At 42.8% G+C, this 21,769-nt stretch overlaps 1 protein-coding gene across 1 annotated transcript; it reads left to right on the forward strand.

Moving 5' to 3' along the window:
• Window positions 1–9,442: 9,442 nt before the first annotated feature.
• OSGIN1 (oxidative stress induced growth inhibitor 1) lies at window positions 9,443–20,611 on the forward strand. Its single transcript, XM_056360413.1, has 6 exons — window positions 9,443–9,599; window positions 13,854–13,956; window positions 16,464–16,600; window positions 16,923–17,114; window positions 17,447–17,538; window positions 18,211–20,611. Exons 2-6 carry the CDS (start codon window positions 13,872–13,874, stop codon window positions 19,202–19,204), a joined length of 1,500 nt encoding a protein of 499 aa, XP_056216388.1. The 5' UTR covers window positions 9,443–9,599; window positions 13,854–13,871; the 3' UTR covers window positions 19,205–20,611.
• Window positions 20,612–21,769: the final 1,158 nt, after the last annotated feature.

Here is a 21,769-nt window from a genome sequence, read left to right on the forward strand (position 1 = left end):
TGCTGGAGCAATTCTGGGGCAGGAGCTGAATTCCTAAGTGCCACAAAACATGCCCATGGCAGGGTGTGCGACCTGATTTTTCGGAGGCACTGACTTTGCAATGCACTGAGTTTCAAATATCTAGGAGCTGTTGTTTCCATTACAGCTTACCATAGTGGGGGCATCAAACAAATTGGGCAAATTGACAGCTGGTACATGGCTTATTGTTGCTGCTGAGACATTTATGAATGCCTGGCTGGTTTTCTTCATGGTCACTAATAGAAAAACTTTTAAAATAACTCAGTGGGCTCATGGGGGGAGAAAAGGGTAGGGAAAGTCTGCAGGGAGAGAAGATTGAAGATTGCAAGGTAGGCCACAGTGGATGATGGAGTAAGAAACAATAGATGGAGAGTGGTGTTACACAACAGTCACTTAGTTCTGTGCTGGGATTGTTGGCCTGAAGGGGAGAAGCAAAACTCAAAGGAAGGTCAACAGAGCAGGCTGCTTTTCTAGCAAGCCTGCGTACAAAAAGGAGCAGCGTGGGTAGCAGGCACACAGAAGATCTGGCTTTCCCGGGCTCGACAGCCTTGTCTGTGTTCCTGGTTGCAGTAAGTGTGGGGAGTACTTCATAAGTCCTGCATGTTACCTTAGTGCTACTTAATATCCATTGTGACTATTCCAGGTTAACTAAGGGCTCAGTACGTTCACTGGCTGTGCACATTCTTTGTCTCTTTCAAATATCCATGAATAACAGCCACTCCTGAGGCAAACCTATGAGTGACTTTGCATAAGCTCTTCACGTATGCTTTTTTCCAGGTATGAGAATAAGAGCAGATCAAGATCAGACCAGGGGATGGAGCGCAATATGACCTCTTTGTGCTTCGCCACTGTGTTTACCTAAGGCCACCTCCCTCCTGAGGTATATGGTGAGAACCTGCTTCCTCCTACACATGTGCCCTTCAGTTATTTTGTCGATGTTTCTCTGTGAACAAGAAGTATCCAGAAATTCTCCAAGGTTTTACACTTCGCTTTTTATCAGGCATGTGTGTGACTGCAGTGGTTTGAAGAACAAACTGTGCGATGCTTCTGTACTGTCTTATTACTTCACACTTTTGCACGATTCCTATGCATTGTCTCACACTCTGGCACAGGTCCAGGCAAGAAAGCTCAGTGAGAGTAGGGACTAGCTTGAACTTGAGTCTGAGGTCATGATAAATAGTCCTGTGGAACTGTCAGCTCAATGCTTACTGGTAGTGAAGCAATCTAAGTGTTAGGGAAGGATGGAGGCCAAACCAGAAGGCTGCAGCATAAACCTGTCATTCATCTGTGCTTAGATTACTGGATGAGAGATCTGGAGAAGGTCTAGAGGAGGCAAACCAGGTTGATATAAGGTGCAAAACAGTTTCTGTATTGGCAACAAGACTGAGAGGAATATAGTACAAGTGTGTGTGTGGTGTGGAGAGGGATCAGTTGTGTAATTTCTCTTCAGTACAAGTACTCAAGGTGACATGTGAAATTACTAGGAATTAGACAAAAATAAATGGAAGGCGCTAGCAAGTGAACAAACTCTATCAGATTTCAGCCAGTTTCCTCAGCTGCAAATAGCTGCAGGTAGCAAAAGACACAAGACAAGCATCACATGCTTGTCCTGTTCTCCTCTGTGGGTGTCTGCTAACGCCTGCCCGCTGCTGAGGATGGGATGCCAGGCTGGCTGGACCCTTGGAGTCAGTCTGGCCTGTTTTATGTTTGTGCCCCTAACAGGCAGTGCAGATACTAGTTAGCTTGTGTGACAACGCAGGCATGTGTTCAGCCACAGCGAGCTGCAACAGCAGAGACAAGGTCACAAGCTCCCCACGACATCGCAGAATAGTTCTGATCTGCAGTTATTGCTGCTAGCCTTGAATGCTAACCTTCAGGGTGTCAGGAGTGCAAAAGAAGGCTTTAGATAACACCCGGGTGTTATCTGATCTCCCAGGGAATTGATATCAAAGATAGCCCATGGTGCTGGTCACCTTGGTACCACACCATTCTGCCCTGCTGAGCACATATCAATCTGGACTGATAAACAGAGCAAGTCAGGTACTTCATTGTCACAGCTTTTCTATGTGGCTTCAGCCTTGAGGGAAAGGATCACTTAATATTACATCCTCGGGATCTTTGATAGAAGTTTTGCTTGATGATTCAAACTTAGCTTTTTCACAATCAGGACAAATATTTACCAGGGAACCAGAAACACCTCCTCCTTTTCATCCCTGCTTGGGACAATTTCTCTGTGGAAAAAATAAAAAAAATTGGAGTATGCTGCAGCTGGTCTGACAGCTGTCAAAAATGTGAGCAGGTTATAAATAAGTTGTTTCTCTCTGTAGAATAATTATTGGCAAGAGCATAGGGCTAATCTAGAGTATCTCACCTCTAGTCTAGAAATAGCTGCTTAACAGACAAAAAATAAAGCACACTAAAAGAACTCAAACCCAAACTAAAGTCATTCAAGCAAAAATATACACCTAAAACAGGAATAGTACGCTTTTGGTAAAGTAGTTGGGGAGAAGCAAGGAAGATACCTTTAGTGAAATTTCTCCAAAAAAACCAACTTGAACAAGATCTTCAGGGGATTTGGGGTTTTAATCTGTTAGATGCTGAATATGTATATTGAAAGGTAACTCTTGGTACAGCAGCCTTGCACATTTATTTCATTGACCTATGCTCAGCTTTAAGCTTTGACATGTGCAAAAATGGATGATTGTCAGCTAATGTGGAATTACACAAATCACTAGGTATTTCTAAAACAAATTTCTAAAGCTAATTGGGGAATTAGTTACTGAAAGGCTTTATTCTTGTGCAGAAAGCCTGCCTCTTTCTTTCCTGTAAATTCGCTGTGCCAAATCTTAGCAGAGTTCATTGTGAATATTTCATATGTTCCTAAACCACAGAAATGACCCCAGAATACATGCACATATTTCAAAATATCACATTCTGTTTTACAGCAAGTGGCAACTCCTTTCATGTTCCAGCCTCCTTGAACTAGTCCAGAAACAGAGCTGTCAATTATAGGTGAGAAACCTTGACCTATGAAATAATTCTGTTATACTTTAATGTGTTACTGTTATATTGTGACTAGGTGATAAGATTGTCTTTGAAAAAGATACTCGTTTATCCAGTTTTATGAGGAACAGTTCCAGGGGACTTCAAATTTTACTCCCAGAAGTCAGTGTTGCAGCACGTGGTGCCACTGTGGGGGGGAAATGGGGATCTAGAAGAACTTGTATTTGAATATATCACTTTAGCTGATCTTTCAATGTGCTTGAAAGCCCTGATAAGAGGAAGGGACTTGCATGCTTAAATCTGTTAGAATTTCCCAGACTCTTGAAGTTAGGGCAGAAAGAAAATGTTGCAAGTCAGGAACACCAGAATTGGTAACCTGGGTCTAAGCAGCATCTCCCTCTGATAGTCAGTAGCAGCTGCTTAAGAGGAAGATTAAAATAAACCCTGAGGCTAGGAAGTAGCATGATAACTTTAACACAGTCCTTTTGTAAAGCCCCATAGCTAAAAACCAACGTGCTTTGCTGCAGAAATGCTTATTTTTCTTTGAGGAACTCGATGGTGCTGGCTATATTCATTCTGGATGCCCTTAGCTGTACATGTTTCTAAGCCTTTCAGGAATGACACTAAATCCTTTTTCCTGATTGATTCTTGTTCTTGATAAAATAAAGAAAACTTTAAAGTTAGGCTAAAGAACTGCAAAATGGCTTAAGCTGTGGCAAGGAAATTAATCCAAGAATCTCCAAAGGCTTTCTGCAGCGCTTTCTATGAGATTTTGTGTTACTGAGTTAAACAAGCTCATTGTTTTACATGCTCCTTTTCCAGTTTCAAATTACCCACTTGTATTAGAAAACTACTGTTTTGACTTGAGGGAAAACATGTACGGAAAAGATGCTCAGTGCTCATCATTAGGCTGTGCCTCTTCAAGGTTTCTTCTCTGTTGGTTATTCCAGTCAAGAAACCGGAGCATTAGCTTTTGTGGGGTATTTTCTATTTTGGGGCATATGTTTGCCAAGTTGCTTGGTCTGGCACATCACAGTATGATGCAGCAGTTTATTTAATTAAGTTATCAGTTGCTAAATACCAGTATAGATTAAAAAAACATAACTCAACACTGACTGTAGGATTGTAGAGGCTAAAGGCTGTGGCTTCAGATGATCCTGCTATCCTGAACTCCTGTAAATATTTATGAATCTATTGACATTAAGATAAGAAGAGGAAAATTCCCTACCAGCTTCATGTGCAGTTTAATCTTTGACTAGGTCATAGCTGCTGTTTGTTTGAAATGAAAGTGCATGTGTTTACTTTTTCCCCAAACCACATCAATGTTGAGATCCTGATGGAGGTCTGAGTGCAGCGCATGTGAGCTGCGCTTTCCCCTGCTTGTTGTGCTTGGGGAACAAAAAAACTTGAAAGGCGCAGTCCTTCTGGGAAATAAGCATGGCTGTAGTCCCTGGAGCCTCAGGACGGTACCTCTTTGCATCCCGCTAGTTTCTGAAAGGAAGCCTATGCTCTGGGAAGTAGGAAGCACTCTGGGTTTGGCTGTCATCCCCATACGCTGCCATCTGAGGACAGAGCAGCGATCCTGGCCTGTTTTCTAAGGAGGGGCAGGGGAAATTCATGCACAGCCACCCAGCACTCTGCACTGCTTCTCTATGTGGACACTTCACGTGTGACCTCAGAGTGACTGTGTTTTTGCAAGATACCCACAGCCATCTCACAGTATAGTGGGCTACTTTGTGCTTGCTAGCAGCATCTTTTTCAGGGTGTGTTTATACAGACTAGCTGGATCTCTGCTAATGCTCTCCATTATTTTTCCCTTAGCCTGAATAGAGATGATGTGTGAGATCTCCCAATAAGGCATTTTCAGTATGCACTAGAGTGCCCACACAAGTCTTCACTGCAGAGTAGGCAAAAATATGACTTCATGAATGCAGACAGCAGGCCTTCATAGCCCTCCTGTGTCGTATGATTGATTCTCACCTCCCCATGTTTGTTTCTTAACAGATGTTTTCAAGGCACAGTGGTGGAAGTGGCTGATGCCTCTGGATGATGAAGGATGGTGAAAATCTTTGGTTTGGTCTCATTCATTTAGGAAGATAACCCTCTAGAACAGATAGAGAATGATTTCAAGTTAGTGAGTTGAGAGCAGGGAAAAGCAAAAGTCACTGTTTAGAATAGTTCCAGCGAAATGCAAGGTTTGATTTTTATTTTCCTCAAACAATTTTGCAGGTTTCTAGGACAAAACCATTTCAATCATTTATCTGACTGGGAGGTCAATGTTCCTTTGAATAACAAATGGGTGCGGTGAACCTTTACTTCTCTCCCCTTGGACCCAGCTGCCTAAACACTGCAAAAAGAAGGATAGATACGGCCTTGGCAGGGACACGGGAAAGTAGGACATGCACTCTGGGCCAAATCTTTCTTTAGAGGAAGCCATGTGAAAGCACAAACACATGTAGGAAGTCACATGCGTAACTGGGAGCAGAACTGGGTCTCACACTTGCAAAGTTGCCTAAGCAGCTTTTTCTGTCAAGCCTAGCAATTATCTGGGCTTCCCCATGGCTTTTTTACCTCTGTCATTTAGCAGAGCAAGTCACATACTTCAGATATCCAGCTGCTGTCTGAGGTGGCATGGCCACAGCTTGCCACTTCTGATTCGGTGCGTGCCAGGACATCTACAAGGAGCACCTTGCTGATGTGGGTCCGGGTTGGGTGTTGGTGATAAATGTGGCGTTCTTTTAGTTGAAGCAAAAAGAAACCAGGTAAAATGTTTCAGTATTGATGTCAAACCATTTATTATCACTAAATATGGGGGTTCCAGTTTTGATGCATAAGCTAACATAGAGTTTTGTATGTGGAAGTTTTCCTGTGTGAAAAACATGGAGGTGCTTTAGGCAGCAACAGGGAAAAGCTGAATTTTAGGTACTGCACAGGGGTCACACAGAACCAAAATACTTGGTCAGGTTTCCTAACACTTGAGTTTGAGATTCTGCCTTAGATTAAATGATCTGCACTGGGGGGTGGTGGGGGTGTGTGGGGGTGGGGTGGGGGTGAAGCACTTAATGTTCTCTTAGGCAGAAATTTTATATTTGAAATATATTTATATTTCAAACACCAAAACATCAAAGCACTGCTATAGCCCATGGAAGATCATACTGGGAGTGTTCCTCTAATTATGAAAAACCAGCAGAACATGAAGTTCAAATGTGTGAAACAATGTAGTATGTCATGATATTTTGGCACAGAGGGATGGTACACCTTAAGTCTGGCTGGAGGGGAGGGTGGGTGCTGGAGAGTTCTGCCAGGAGCTGTCAGCAGCAGAGGTAACAGCAATGAATTCTGACACCAGAGGGGTGTTACTTCTTAAGCTCCCCCAGATCAGGAGACAGCAGAATCAGGGCTGACCAATGTCATAAGTAGGACATGGATGGGTAGAACTTAACGACCTGCAGTGAAAAATCAATTGGTAACAAGGAAATTTCTTGCAATAGGGGATGGTTCGGGTGCTAAATGTTCCCTCGGAACAGTGCTATGGCTCTGTCCATGTTTCCTGGCATATTCTTCAAATTTTACCTTGGTAAAACATAGCATCAGCTTGTTGGAGTTCTGAGAACTGTATCGTGGCTGACCTAAAGGGAAACAAACGGACCTTGGCAACAAGTGCCCCCAGGACTGCTGATCCTGTGAACTGCAGAGTATGACTTGAAGGTGGAACGCATGACTGCCAGCGAAGTCTGCCCCTCTTTTCTGCAGGCAAAACCTTCTTGGGTGGGGACTGATGAGTGGTGTGGTGTTTTGAATTCCTCCCTGCACACTGATAGGGGATGATTTGCCTAGCTGCCATTATATTATGTGCAAGGCTCATATAAAAGCAAATGGAATGCCCTACCCCTGTGCCCTGTGTTTTTGCAAGTACAAAGATAGAATTGATCCTTTACATTAAGGCAGTCCTTAATGTCATAGGTCCTATTAAAAAACAACAACAACAACAAAAAACAAAAAACAAACTTTTGAAAGAAAGAAGCTTTTCACAAGGTGCTGCATAAGTATTATTATGCTTTTGCTAGATCATTTAGTGATTCTTGCTAATGTAGCTTCATATCTGTTTTCTAGATAATGTCCATTAGAGGCTAAGCTTTACTTTTTTATTTTTAAAAGGAAAAAGTTTAAAGAACAGAGGAGAAACCCTTGCAAATAATTCATTTTACTGACAGTTTCCAGTTAAGTCTGACAAATCTGTTTGTACCCTGCGTGATAGAGATGTGGATTCCTCACATCTCAACTGGAGTATAGTGCAATACACCTCAATGAATAAGCCTGCAGGCTAGTAGTTTAGAAGAGTTTTTTTTTCTGTAAAAATCTGAAGTCCTCTGAAGACCCTTAAATCTGTGTGCCAATAAAATGTTTTTGTCAGTTGGTGCAAAGGAAGAAGTTAGTATTGTTAGTCAACTGCATACTCTGACAACCATAAATAGAGATACTGCAAAAGCAGACTGGAAATCTCTATATAAACTTTTTACTTGGACAGCTAACTAATCTAAATGACACTGCTTGCAGTAAATCAGGAAGAAAATATAGGTGACTTGCATAAATTTGTAGGTCAAAGGCTGGCTGCCAGGCTAAGTACAGATTGCACCATTTCTTCCTTTTCTGGAAAGTTTGTGCAAAGTGTTGGGCTGTATTATTTGTTTCCAGACAAAAGTAGACAAGGATAAATAGTAGCGTTGATATAAATTCCATGTGATATGTTTGTTGGGATAGCTATAAAAAAGAAGCCCCCAGATTGCTGTATTCAGTGGTCTATACTGAACAAGCAAATATGAGACAGTGGGTTATTGTACATGGACATTTTCCTCTAAAGAATTGTACTGTGTGCAAAAACGTGATACAGCTTGTGGTTTTGGAAAGACATCTGGCTTTATTTGCAGACGTAATAGAGATTCTAGTTTTCCAAATTCTGGTGGGAAATGGAGAGGGTCTCCTCTTCTTGTACACAGAGGACAACTTTATTTCTGCAGGTTTGCACACATAGGAAGTATTTCTGATTTTACTGCTTCTAAAGCCTGCCAAATCATTGCATGGTTTCCTCTTGTATCTGTGGTATGAGCAAGTATGGACTTGAACATCTTTGTTCTAAAATGTTTGACATGCAACACTGCAATGTATTGAAGATATTTTTTGAAAAAACCTAGTAACAGGGCAACCTTAAATCACATAACCAAACAAATGCTTTGGTTTCTCTGAAAGCTTATTTTTTCCTTGACTGATACAGGTGCATTTGTTACCTGCCAGTACGTGTCTGAAGAATGCATATAAAAGCCTTTGCTCCTGTAAAAAAATCAGTATGAGTTATTTAAGAGCACTGTGCAAATACTACCTTGGATAAAGGCCCAGACACTTGAAAGAGATGCTAAAAAAACCACCTCTCAGTCTGACAGGTATTTACTGAGTCAAGATTTTCAGAGGGATCACTGCTAGTTAAATTTTAAGTGAAATACTGGTTTCATATTTATTAAAACAATTTATTCTGGTGGAATTAACATAGATTATGGAGTATCCTACTTTGATGTGGGTTGTGAGAGTTTAGGATTCTTTCTTGTGAACTGTTTTTATCTCTTGTATCACATGATTGAAATTAGGCATCTTAACTGGTATCAGTAGTCCTCCTGATTCCTTGGAGGTTGTAGTTTGAAAACGGATGGCCTCAGAAATAAAAATATGCTGCACTTACTATTTGAACTGAACACTGGCACAAATCTATTTCATTTGCTAAGGGCACTTTAAATTTAGCAAGCTCGATGGATTATTCCACTGAATTGAGTAAGATACCTTGGATTAACATCTTGGTATGTTTTAAGTTTTACAGGAAGTAACTGAGCTCATTTTATTGCTACCGTGCAACAGGTTTGTAAGACTATCTCACTGAGGAAAAAAATATAAACTGAATTCTTGTATTTTCAGACCACTATACTGATGATAGAATAAGGCAAAACTAAAACCACAAACCATCCAAAGCAGGAAGAAAATAATCCCATTTTCTTGTCCTTTTGTGGCCAAAAAGATTAGTTTTAGAGCAAGCACACAGTGCTACTATCCTTTCACTTTTATTCCCACCTGCAATTAAAACTAGCAGTTTTTCTTTTTAAGTACAGAGGAAGAAGCCGGTTCTTCCACAGGAAGCATTGCATTTTTTGAAGTCTCAGGTTTTAATTTGCCCAGAGGGTTAAAAATGAAGATATTTGTTCAATGCAGGACTTGTGCCCTGCATGGCTCCTAGAAGCCTGCTTTTGCTGTAGTCATGTAGTCAGCTGAACATTACTAAGGAAGATCACTACATCATTCATTCAGAAGCTGGAAAGGGAAATATTCTGCTGACTCATGCTTATAAGTATTTTCCTTGCTCCGCCTCCATTCATTTCAGCTCCTCCTCTCCTCTCTTAGTGCTGGTAGCCTACTATATTTAAACAGCTGTCTTAGAGCAGAGACGGGATTCAAGGCTTGTAGTTTGGTTTCCTTTCCTGACTGTACAGGCATTTTCATAAAGATCCCAATTCTTCTCATCGGACCTGCTGCTAAAGGTAAGAAGGCTATAAGTAAATGTGGAGAGCTCTGGCTGGCAGACTACTTCCTGAATATCACAGGGGTGTTTTGAGAATGGTATTGTTGTTATGTACCATCAAGTTGAATGTTTTCCACATGCTATAATTGTGTTTGGGGGGTAACTGGCCTGGCACGTAAGTGATAATGCTGGGGTGTGGGTGGGAAACAAACTTCTGAAACTGGTAGGAAAGTATAAAATATAAAAGCTATTCCAAATGCTGCTTTTTTCTTTAAAAGCACTAATGAATAAGATTTTGAAAGCTGCTGGCAAAATGAATGGGTTGATGAAGAAATGAAGCTGAAGAAAACTGCTGCATTTGTGTTAGAATTGTTCTTGTTTAAACTGAAGTGTCGTGGTAACTCTTTCAGTCTCTTCCATTATTGATATACTGACTGCCCTGCTCCCTTGGACTCTCCCCACGTGCTGAAAAGCCTCATTGATGTTACGGAGAGAGCTACTCTCATATCACAGATGTAACTTGGCTTTTTATTTCTGCTAAAGGTCACTTAGTGTCGTTGTGTTGCAACATGCATCTTTTGCATTTTCTTTTACTCACTTAAAACCTGATTCAGTTGGGCAGCCTGGAACTACCAGGGGTCACACTGAGCAACTTTATGTGGGTTGTAGTCCCTCTAGGCTTAAGGCTGTGTCGGGAAGGTATGCAGAGTTTAGCCCAGAATGAGCTGGGTGCTTTTCCAAGCCAGAAAATTATGTAACATCACATAGACACTGAAATGCTTTGGAAGCAGTGAGGAGATAAACTGCGGAGTTTGCAGCATGCTCCCAAATGAAGAGGAGGAAAGAGACACCCATTTAAAGTAGGAAGTCTAAAACAGGAGCCAAAACAGGGATCAGTGTGACTTACGTGTGAGTGCCCAGCAGCCTACTCTACATAAAAGGAGGGTGAGAAGAGCGGTCTTGGGTTTCTTGTTAGCTTAGGCTTTATCTTGCTGCTAACTAGTTCTGTATAGATTTGGAATGAACTTCGTTGTCCTGTGTGTTTTCCAATAGCCCCTGCAAGAACAGGCTTTCATCTGCTACGCTGCATTAGCTGTACAGGTTGCTGAGGGGTGTGTGGTCCCTTGATTTTATGATTGTGCCAGAAAAAAAACCAACATTAAAATAATCCACCCTCTAATGGAAGGAAAAGTGAATATTTGGCCTGAAACTGAAATGCCTGAGATGCTTTGAGCTCAGTTTTACTCCCAGGAGTCAAACATTTAGCCGACAGGATGGGAATAGCTATAAACAGGTTCAGCATCTGATTCACTTTCTACTTAAAAAGAATTATTAACTATGAATTACAGAGATTGCGGCTATAGTATGTGGAAGGGACTGCTCCCATTTGTAGAGACATGCTAGGATAAACAGAAGCATCTCTGATGGTTAATCTTGTGTTGATAGATTTGTCCAGTCTCAAAACTCCAGGAAACAGAGCACATAGCACTAAAGCGGTCATTATGGGGTTTTGTGAACCCAGATCCTGAAGAAAACCATGGCTAAAAATGGCCACGTATAGATATGCATGGATGTAGTAATTTCATCAGACTAACAGTTTTGCTCATCTAGCCATTGAGGTTTGCGTTAATTCCAGGAAATGCTTCTCTTTCATCTGTCAGAAGGTATAGAATGGAGGAGGGTGAAATGAGGGAGCCTTATCAGTGAACCTCCAGCTGCCGGCTTTGCTCGCTATCAGGATGGGAGAGGGTGGCATGGTGCGATGGTCAGGAGCAAGGCCACCTTCCTCTAAAGCAAACAGAACTGCCAAGCTGACTTCTGCCCTGTGCCTTTTTTTGTCCCCTTCAGAGTCACCCAGAAAAATGCTGGCACACAACAGTATGACTTTGCGCCCAAGTCTTCCAAACGGGCTTGCAGGCTCATTATTTATGTGCTGGCTTTGCTGCTCTCCTGGAGCTGTTGCCATGTGCTGTGTTGGGTTGGTTCAGCAGTCCTTGCTTCCAGCAAAAATCTCACCGGTGTTGCTGGGTTACCGCTGTCTACAGAGTGCATACAGTCTTTCCATGCATGCTGCTGCAGAGTGCTGTGGAGCAGAAGCCTGGAAAGTCGCTTCCAGATATCTTGGTTCCCTCTTTCAGACTCCCAGTAGTTTCACAGAAATAAGATGTACACTCTGTGTTAGGAAAAATTAAGAAGAATTTCTCTTCTTGTATAGTACAGCCATGGAGAGGGCTTCATTTGCTACCATGGAGAAGAACCCTCTGCTAACCTCCCAATAGGTGCTGTGGTTTAGCTGGTTTGAGGGGAATACCTTACTGGTCACACCAGTGTCCTGTTCCATTGGTGTCTCTGGCCGTCCCAGCTGCTAGTGCTGAAATCTACCAACTGCAACTCTGGAGCTTTGTGATAGGGAATTATTTTGGAGTAAATTTACACAATAATCTGCTGAAGGTGGTGCAGGTTTTGGTTCATGTGGTTGAACCAAATCAACTTTTGGTTGGTTTGTGATTGGAACCAAACCAACAAAAAAAAAAAAAAAAATCAAAAGGCTGGGGAAATACTTGGGCAGTTAGGCTGTGCTCCTGAAGCTAGCAAGGTTGGACTAAATGTGCTCTGAGGGTTAGATGCATGCTTTGGTATGGACACAGCACACCAAAGTGTTCATCTTCTGCAGTGTATGCATCTACCTCGGAGTCTCAATTAAACGGGGAACCTAAGTTTTCTTGAAATCCAGCTCTCTTCAAAGCCAGATGCTCGAAATGACTTTAATTAGAAAGCACAACTACTATGTCTTTTGAGTGGTTCTTGCACTGTCAGGCAAAATGCATGAGAATCTTCGACTAATGCTTAGTAAAGTGGTAATAGGCAAGCAGAGCTACTAAACTGTGATCCAAAAATTTGGACAAAGCTGCTAGTTTGGAATTCAGCTCATAAGCCTTATTATGTGCCTCTCTACTTGAATGAATCCAGTCCTCTTGGAATAGCTGTGTCTCGTCCAGCAATGGCTGTATATTGGCGTATATGAGAATTACCACGTACTTGCAGGCAAATGCACTTGAAAGACTTCCTGAACCCTGGGATTCTGCAAGTCCTAAGTTCACCTATAGTTTTCTGGCTGCTCATTCAATCACCAGGGTCTTAACCGCATTAATGTAGTCACTGGAGATGTAAATGTCAGGCTTAAAGTGGAGCATTACACTTGCAGGATGACATTTGCTGCAATATCTGTGTCAAGGGCAGTGAAGTGCCAGACCTTATGAAAGGGTGCAGTGCGCTTGCCAAAGATCTTTCTGCGCTTGAAAAGGCTGTGGAGAGCATGCCCTACTGAACAAAGTCATGCCATTCAGTGGATTTTTACTTAGCTTTCCAAAATGAGATAGATGTTTTTATAAAAGACTGTATTCTCTGTAGAGTAACTTAAAAGCATATGCCAACTTCCCAAAAACTCATGTTTGTTCTGGTAAAAATAACTTCTAACTTCTCTAGATTAGTGACAGTGTAGTGGAATTCCCTGGAAAACTAAAGCAATTATTTAACATGGTAGGATTCCTGCAGGAATGGCAAAAAACTTTAATTCACTGTTCACTGAATATCTGCATAATGATTAATTATTTTTGTAGATTCCACTCTAATGACACCTTAGTATGCAAGATAATGATGATGTGTAATTTCTTTAAAGACCTGTTATTTACTTGTTCAGACCTAGAACTTTATTTTCTGGAAAATTAAGGAAGAAGGTTCAGGAACTAAACTAGCACTTTTCAAACAAACCCTGTAGTAATGGAATGATACATATTTGAAAATGCAGCCAGGAGGTTTGCAGCCTTTGGGGAGAAGTCTTGAGTAAGGTTTGCTCTACTTATAAATAAATGCACAAGTTGCTTTAAAAAGTACAAAGTGTTCATGATAATTATGACAATTTTCTGCACAGTATGGGCAGAAATGAAGTTTTCATTAACAAGCTGCAACACTTCAGTTACTGTAGTCAGAGGGTTACCAACATTGACAGCTGTTCTGGAGGGACATGTGTAGATGAGAAAGATCAGGGTTCTCTCCCTTTTTTTTTTTTTTTTTTGATGTGTAATCAGGGAATCATCCTTTGGTTTTGGGGGCAGGAGGAGAAAAAGATAAGTAGGCCTGTCCTGAGTGTGGAAGTGTAATGTGATGGTCTGCAATGCAAGGATAATAGATCAACCTGGGTTTGGGGGCTGTAGAAAGTCACAGGGTTTTTTGTCAAAAAAGCAAATAATTCAAACCTTATTTGTTTTAACAGGTAGACTCCAGCACCTAAATGCTTCCAGACGGGAAGATGTATGCATTATTGACCAGACCCCAAAATAAGAGTGGGTTCAAGCCACTGCCTGTTGTGATCATAGGTAAGCTTTCTCCTGCCAGCATTACTGCGTTCTCTTGTGTATCGTTACTTTGGACTTGCTGTCTTCACGTTTTGTTCCACGTGTTCTTACTCAAACAATGCCTGACTGCTGTTTCTGCATCCTTTCCCTGACCGCCAAACTTCCCCTGGTACCAAGGAAAAGGCCACTAAGAGCTGTGGGAAGTAGGGAACCAGGTATTTGACCAGCTAAACCACACGCCTCTTTAATAGTAAAATTGGTAAGCCTTTCGGCATCAGTTCAGCTGGGCCTGGTTTTTCTCTGTTGGATATTTAGAATGGTTCGAAACCTTTTCACTACAGATAGTTAATCAACTTGCTGTAAAGTGATTATCTGTAGTGCTTGAATTGGAAGTGGGTTTGTGACATCTTTTTCCCCCATTGTGTGTGTTTAACAGCATCTGGAGCGCTTTCTAAAGCTTCTTGAAATTTTTCACAGATTTCTTTTAAAAGCAAGTCAGCTATACTGATTTTGTACAGATTTAATAGAATAGTAAGAAGCTGTGGATTTTCTACTAGTTTAGGAAACATGTTATGTAGTAACCGTCTCGTCTCCCTTGCAGGAGAGGAGCTCTGTAATGTGAGGTGATTTCTGGAGCCAAGCACAAGTAGTGATGTCAGTGCCTTCCCCTCTGTGACCGACCATGAGTTCTGCTCAAGTGCACATGTGGCACCTTGTTTATCTGAGCAAGTGTTTAAGTACCTTGTGGAGCTGGGTTCCTTCCTTATCTAATTTACAGCACCCAAGAGAGCTATTCCAAAGTTAGTGCACCACAGAAATCACCCTTAGATCCTTGCTAACAGCAAGTCTGATAAGGACACTGCTAGCAGCAGGTTCTAGTCAAGTGACTGTGGACTGTTCAGTGGTACAAGTCTTTGGGTGGGAGGGAGGATATTTTGGTACATCCCTAGCGCACCTATACAGGGATCCGGTGTGGATGTCACTAAACCTCAGAAGCACCAGTGTGAAGATGAGTGCTCTGAGGAGGCAGCTCAGCTATTTCACTGCAGCTGGACATTGCTCGCAGGTTTCAGCTACTTCCCCAGACCCTGCTAGAGGAAGGCTGGGGGCTCCCTGTGCTCTGCTGGCAGCCTCATGAAGGCAGTTGCTTTCTAGAATAGTTCAAGCCGCAGAGGCAGCTGTACTTGTGACCATCCATATCATACTTACACGTGGTTCAAAGTGAATCCTCTGTGTGTCGCTGGGAGTTGTGCACTTGAAGTTTGGCTTAGGTACCTCCTTGTACTTCCTAAAGCAAAGAAGCAACCTGGAAAGTGTTATATTTTACTACAGCTGCATTTAGTTTGCTTTCAATTTCTGTTGCTGTTGGTTTTGGATAATTTTCCTGCAAGTGGAATATTCCAAAGGCTGACCTGCAGCTGCTGGTCCTTGCTCAGCACAGCAGACTTTGGCCCCAGCTGTGACCCGTACTGCCCTTCGCACAGCTCAGCTCACTGTTAGCTTCACAGCCTGAGCCTCCCTCTGTTTCATGTCCCCAAGAAGCAGCCTTTGCTCTAGTCACCCACGCATGTCACACGGGCACTGTGTCAACACAGGCTGCTGTGTCACTTCAGCTCTCCTCCCCTGCATCGTCACTGCGTGACGTAATGGTGGTTAGTCACATACTAGTAAGCAGCAAAGCCTGAGCAGCCGGGGAGCCTGACACCTCGTTGTGCAGACACTGTAAAATATTAAACATGCTGGACAGCAGCCATGTGAAAACTTTCCACGGGCTGCTCTCACTGGGCTTCAGAGTCACATATATCAGGTTTTTCCACTGGCTGTTGGGTGGTCAGCAGGAGTTCAGTCATCCAGTAATCTGTTCAGAGTGCTGTATTCTGGGGGGGTGGGGTGGGAGGGGTTGTCTTGGCATAGCAGAGAGACTTTTTTCCTTAACACACTGATGGCAGTACCATGGTAGGGCTCATTCCCATGTGAAAGCGTCCTCAAGACCTGTTAGTCAAAGCTGCTATTTCCAGGTATCCCGTATTAGATGGGATTTCTTACTGAGCAGAGCTGTTTCCCCTTCACTTCAATATCTGCTCTCTTTTCTGGACTCACTCTGTATCCTGTGCACAATGAACACTCTGCACTGGGATGAAATGTCCATCCAGGAGAGTTGAGGCCCCCAGCCAGTACGTGACCAGTTTCTAAATCTTTTAAGAAGTTAATGAGCAATAACTCAATTTATCAGTGTGCTAGAGACTTCAAACTTCAAGTGGCTTATTTAATCCAGTGTCTTTTCAGCAAGTTCTGAAGACCTTGCAATGCAAATAGACACAACTATATATATAGAGGAGGAGAAGGGGACATATGGGGGTAAAATGACTTCCCCAACTCCATCCAATAGCTCAGTGGTCAACCTGGAACAGACAGTCCCCTGTATCCAGAGCAGTGTTGTATCCTTTGAATTGGGCTGGACATTAGAAACACTCCTCAAAGGGCTGCTTGGTCTGCAGGAGTATAAATTCTCTGTTGTGTTTTTTTAGGGAATGGACCTTCAGGAATCTGTCTCTCGTATTTGCTGTCAGGCAACATCCCTTACTTCAAAAGAGACTGTCTTCATCCTCATCCCATTCTCCAGAGGAAGCTGCAAGAGGCACCAGATGTCTCCATTTTGGACCAGGTTTGTGTAAAGAGAAACAGTATAACATCACAGTAAAGCATCCTGGGGGTGTAATATAAGTAATAACCTCATTTGAATTTCAAAGTACCCAGACAGAATGAGCTTTAAGCAAAGTACTTTTTAATTGTTCAGATCTCCCTTGCATGAAGTGCCAGCATAGCTGCTAAGATCCTTGAGGTATCCCTTGAGCAGTAACGGGGTCTGTGTGACAGTAAATGAGCATCACAGAACACCAAAACCACTGACTGGAAATATTGGAGTAACAAGTTGTCTCCTACCTGGCAAGACATGCATTTTGAGCATCTGATCTGCCTCTCCTTAGGATTTGGAGTATTTGTCTGAAGGCTTGGAGGGACGATCCCACAGCCCTGTGGCTCTTCTGTTTGATGCTCTTCAGCGTCCAGACACAGACTTCGGTGGAACAGCAGAATCTGTCCTCACTTGGTGGCACGAGACCAACAGAGCCATCCCCCATCTGGTCCTTGGCAGAAACGCTCCTGGAGGTGCCTGGCATGTATGTGAATTTAATCCTAACTGCTTAGGTCTGCATGTTGTAAGATAGCCAGGTGTGTTGACTAGAGAAGCAAAAGTTCCTCTAATATGCCAGTCAGCCACATTTCATTATATGTATATAAACAAGCAAAAGTCTAAAAGGAAAAAGAGCAGGAGAGGCATTTATGTTTCTAGTCTACCCTTCTTTTTGGAAAACATGGATCGTTTCATCCATGGCAGAGATCAGAGGAAATCACTGATTTTGTGATCTGTGCCATCTTGAAACATACAAAATCGCATTTAATTTCTTACATGAAATAACTGAAAGTCATTTTACTATGTTGCTTGTTCCAGTCTATCGAGGGCTCTATGGTTACGCTGAGCAGAGGGGAATGGATGGGACTCCCAGATCTCCCGTTCAAAGACTGGCTAAAGCAAAAAAGGAGGTAAGATATCTATGGTGTGATTATCTGCAAACATCTAGGGGTTATTTGGGAACCTGGAGTGGAGTAGACTTCTTGAATGTAGCCACCATCTGTTGTGGACGATTCTAGTGAGAGAAGGGACACCCTCCCACCCTCCAGTAAAAGTCCATTCTGCATTCAGTGGTACAGGTCAAGTTGCAGCGCTGCTTGGAATGTGTCCTTCTCAACACCCACTGGGGAGACGGATCACAGTGACCATGAGTTTGGAACAAAGCTTGGAAAAGACATGGTCATCTGACTTCTTTGCCTACTGCTGCTGTCCCTAATGACAAGGATAATCAGCTCAGCTACTGTGCAGTCTCTGAGGTGCTTCTCTTGAGACGTGTAACAATTAATCTTAAAAAGTCCAGGAGTTAAAAATGGAATGGAAGCAAGATGTGAGAGGAAAGCATAAATGAGCAACCTTGTTCTTAGGGTTGGGGTTCATGCTAGAGAAAGCTGCCTCTGTCCAACAGCTTGTGGATCGGAGTTAGCTCTGTGTACCAGCAGTAACTTTGCTCAAGTCAGAGAAACTAGACAAGTCTTCTCTGGTAGTTCCAGGGTAGATGGCTCTAGATACATTCAGTGGAAGAGGGAAGAAATTCCAGTCTCTTACTTAACTGCTGCTTGACCTTTGTTTGTACTATATTACAGAGGCCTCAGAAACAATAGAGCCACAGCAGAAGACATTGCTCAATATTACCAACACTATGTGATGAAGAAAGGACTGCAGAAGAATTTCAGATGCGGTACTGTTGTGGTCTCTGTGAGGAAAGTGAGCGCAGAGAGCATCTCCAACAGCGCACAGAAAGATCTGCAGGAGAATAGTGACTCACTCGGGAATTTCAATGAGAAGAGTGCAGAGGTTTTTCAGGTGGATGGATTTTTCAGAACTGTGAAAGGTGATAAAGAGCCCTTCTCCATCTATGCAGAGAACGTGGTCTTAGCTACAGGAACATATGATAGTCCTACTTGGCTTGGGGTCAAGGGAGAGAACCTTTCCTATGTCCATCACCAGCTGTCTGCCCTAGAGGAAGCAGTGAAGAACAACAACATTGGCATCATGTCAGATCCAGTCTTGATTGTAGGTGCTGGTCTGACAGCTGCTGATGCGATTCTCTTTGCTCACCATTGCAATATTCCAGTAATCCATGTTTTTCGGAGGAGAGTCGGTGATCCAGGTCTTATTTTTAACCAGCTCCCCAAAATGATGTACCCCGAATACCACAAAGTCCATCAGATGATGAAAGAACAGTCAGCTGCGTGTGCTGGGCCCTATGAGTGTTATGTTAGCCTTCCTGAACATCACGTGCTATCCTTCAGCAAGGACAAGAAATGTATCTGTCAGGACAAGAATGGCTGCCAGAAAGTTTATAAAATTTCCATGGCTCTTGTTCTGACTGGCTCAAACCCCAACCTCTCCTTTCTGCCAAATAATGGCATGGACTTGGCAATGGACAGTGACCAACCAGTCAATCCAAAGAGGAACCCCATAGATGTTGACCCATTCACCTATGAGTGCACTCAGGAGAAAGGGCTTTATGCTTTAGGACCCCTAGCTGGAGATAACTTTGTACGCTTTGTACAGGGAGGGGCTCTGGCCGTTGCCAGCTCTCTGTTAAAGAAAGCAAACAAAAATCCCCCCTAACAAAAAAAAATATCCTTGTGCTAACTGTCTGAATGGGTTCCTGCTGGTTTCTTAGAGAAGCAAGTCATCTGATACGTAATCCTCCAATGTAAAGCCCACTCCTGGTATTCTCCAAGGTTATGCAAAGAGTTACTAAGTTCTTACTGAGTTATTTGAGAAAATCAAGTCACCAAATACAGAGTGGGTTTCACACACAGCAGTACCTTCGGTCCCTGGGGTACAGCTCCTTTCCTGCGTGGCTGTGCATGAAGGCTGCAGGGGCTTTGACTTTCATGCCTGGAAGAGTAGGGGCAAGGTAGGATTGCCCGTCTATGTAACACCTCCCAGGTTGCTGGAAATTGAATTGGGGAACGATTAATGTTAATTGTTTTCAGACAGCAGGCGGACAACCCTGTGTCTGTCAGCGTCTTACAGTGTTTTTTCATGAAACAAAGTAAACCAACGTGGTTTTATTTGCTCCAGTGGCTTGGCTGTATGTTCTTAGTAGGCCAGAAATTACTGAAAGATGCTGCAGGTACCTCTCTGGCACATGAAGTGGTACTCTGCAAATCAAAACTGACATAGAAACAGTCAACACTGACACCAGCAACAACTAATATGTGGTATCTTTTTTATCAAGAGATTCCTGTGATGTTTTTTTCTCCTTCTTCAGAAGGAATGATACTGATCTACAAACACTTGGCTTGCCACCCTGCAGCTTTCTACTTTCCAAATCTTAAAACTGCAATAACCAAATTCTTGGCAGCTCCTGTAGAGACAGCAGAACTAAAGGGGAGCTACTGGTCTGTCTTGTAACTGCCCAGGTACTGTATGGGGGGGCTTCTGCTGCACAGAATTTTTCAGAAAGATGCAATATATTGTGTAAATGTCTAATGTAATGTGATTTTTCTAAAAAGAATAAAATAGAATAAAATTCTGTTTGTGTAAAGGGGAAATTGGCACAGTCACTTTTTGATGGTTTTATGCTATATATAGCAATTTTTTTAATGCTAGTTTTCTAAAAGTTTTTTATTTGCAAGATATTTTGTTACAGGCTTTCAGTCAGTGTTTTGGCTGAGCTGGGGTGGGAATGACGCCTTACATTGCGAACAGCATTCTCAACAGACCTACAGGTCCTTTCATACCTCTCACAGGATTTTTCTCACAGGAAAAATCAGTCCTAGCTAATCTTACTTGACGTAAAGACAGACTCTGCTCCCTGTGCTGCACTGAAACACACTGACATGACATGTCATGACACGACAGGGTGCTGCAGATGTCTCTGGAAAGCTCAGTATGTGGAGACAGTGGACCAGCCTCAGGTTGAGGTGTGTGAGGAGCTTGTCTGTGGTGTTGCTGTATCACACCTGAATATTTTTACCACTTACTATTCTTGTATGAAATTTTTCAATAAAGTGATTTCAGACTTAGTCCGTGTTTTGTTTTCTAACTCTGACTTTGAATCTCTGACCCAGAGATGACCTAATGAACCGTCGGTCAGCTTCCTGGCAAGCACCGGAGTGTGGTTTGTGCCTGCTAAATCCTGCATCTTTCTGCTCCCTGGGAGCACAACGCTATGGATTTGCTTTCTGTGTATCTTCCTCTCTCCCACAGGATGGAGAACCCTTTTAGAGTGCTTTGGCAGCGTCTGTCTCTTGTGAGGCTAAAACACAATACCAAAGCAAACTATTTGAAAGCATGTTCTTGCCTTGGAGATCTTATATCTCTTCCCTGTTACCTGCTGTCTTCTCCTGTCTGGAAGCATCCCAAATCAGGGTCTAGTCCAGTATGTCAATAAGACAGTTTAGATCAGAAGGACATTTGAAGGTCTCTGGTCCAACCCCACTAAAACAGGGCGAGCTTTGAAGTTAGACCTGGTTGCTCAGAGCCTTCTTGAGGAGAGTTTTGAGTATCTCTCAGCATAGTGACCGCTCTACCAACATTTGATTGCCCCATTCAATGTTTGACCACCTTTGTTGAGAATTGTGGGGTATTTTCTTAACTAGTTGAAGTGTCCCCGTTGCAGCTTATCTACTGCCTCTTGACTGGTTTGTGGTTCAGGTTTTTGGATTTTTGTTGTTGTTGTTGTTTTGGGTTTGTTTGGTTGTTTTCACTGCACAGCTCTGAAGAGTCTGGCTCAATGTGTTAACCCACCAATTCTCATTCTGCTCTGAGGGCTGAGACTGGAGGGGCCTCAGAAGTGTGGTGTGGACGAGGCTCCTGGCCTGTGTTGCTCACTGGCCAGAGGGGTGGCAATGCCCCCAGGGCTCTCTTTGGCAGCGTTGTTTCAAATGAGGTGGTAGTTGTTCCCCTGAATCTGTTACCTGGCAATATGGGGATTCCTGCGTGTGGGTAATGTGGTCCTGTGCCATTTGACATGTTTTGGATACTCCCCAGAAGAGATGAGCTGATCCGCCATTCACCCTACCTTATGCTCCTCTTGACTCCCAAGCAGTGCAGGATTGTCCCGTTCCTCTTCTGCAGCCGACGTTTGCTAGAGAAAGACCAGTGATCAACGTCCACTTTTCTAAAAATACCCATTTTCGGCTAGGTCTCCAATTCCTACACCAAAGCAAACGAAGTGGA

Source organism: Falco biarmicus, chromosome 15 (assembly GCF_023638135.1).
Source record: "Falco biarmicus isolate bFalBia1 chromosome 15, bFalBia1.pri, whole genome shotgun sequence".
NCBI lineage: Eukaryota > Metazoa > Chordata > Aves > Falconiformes > Falconidae > Falco > Falco biarmicus.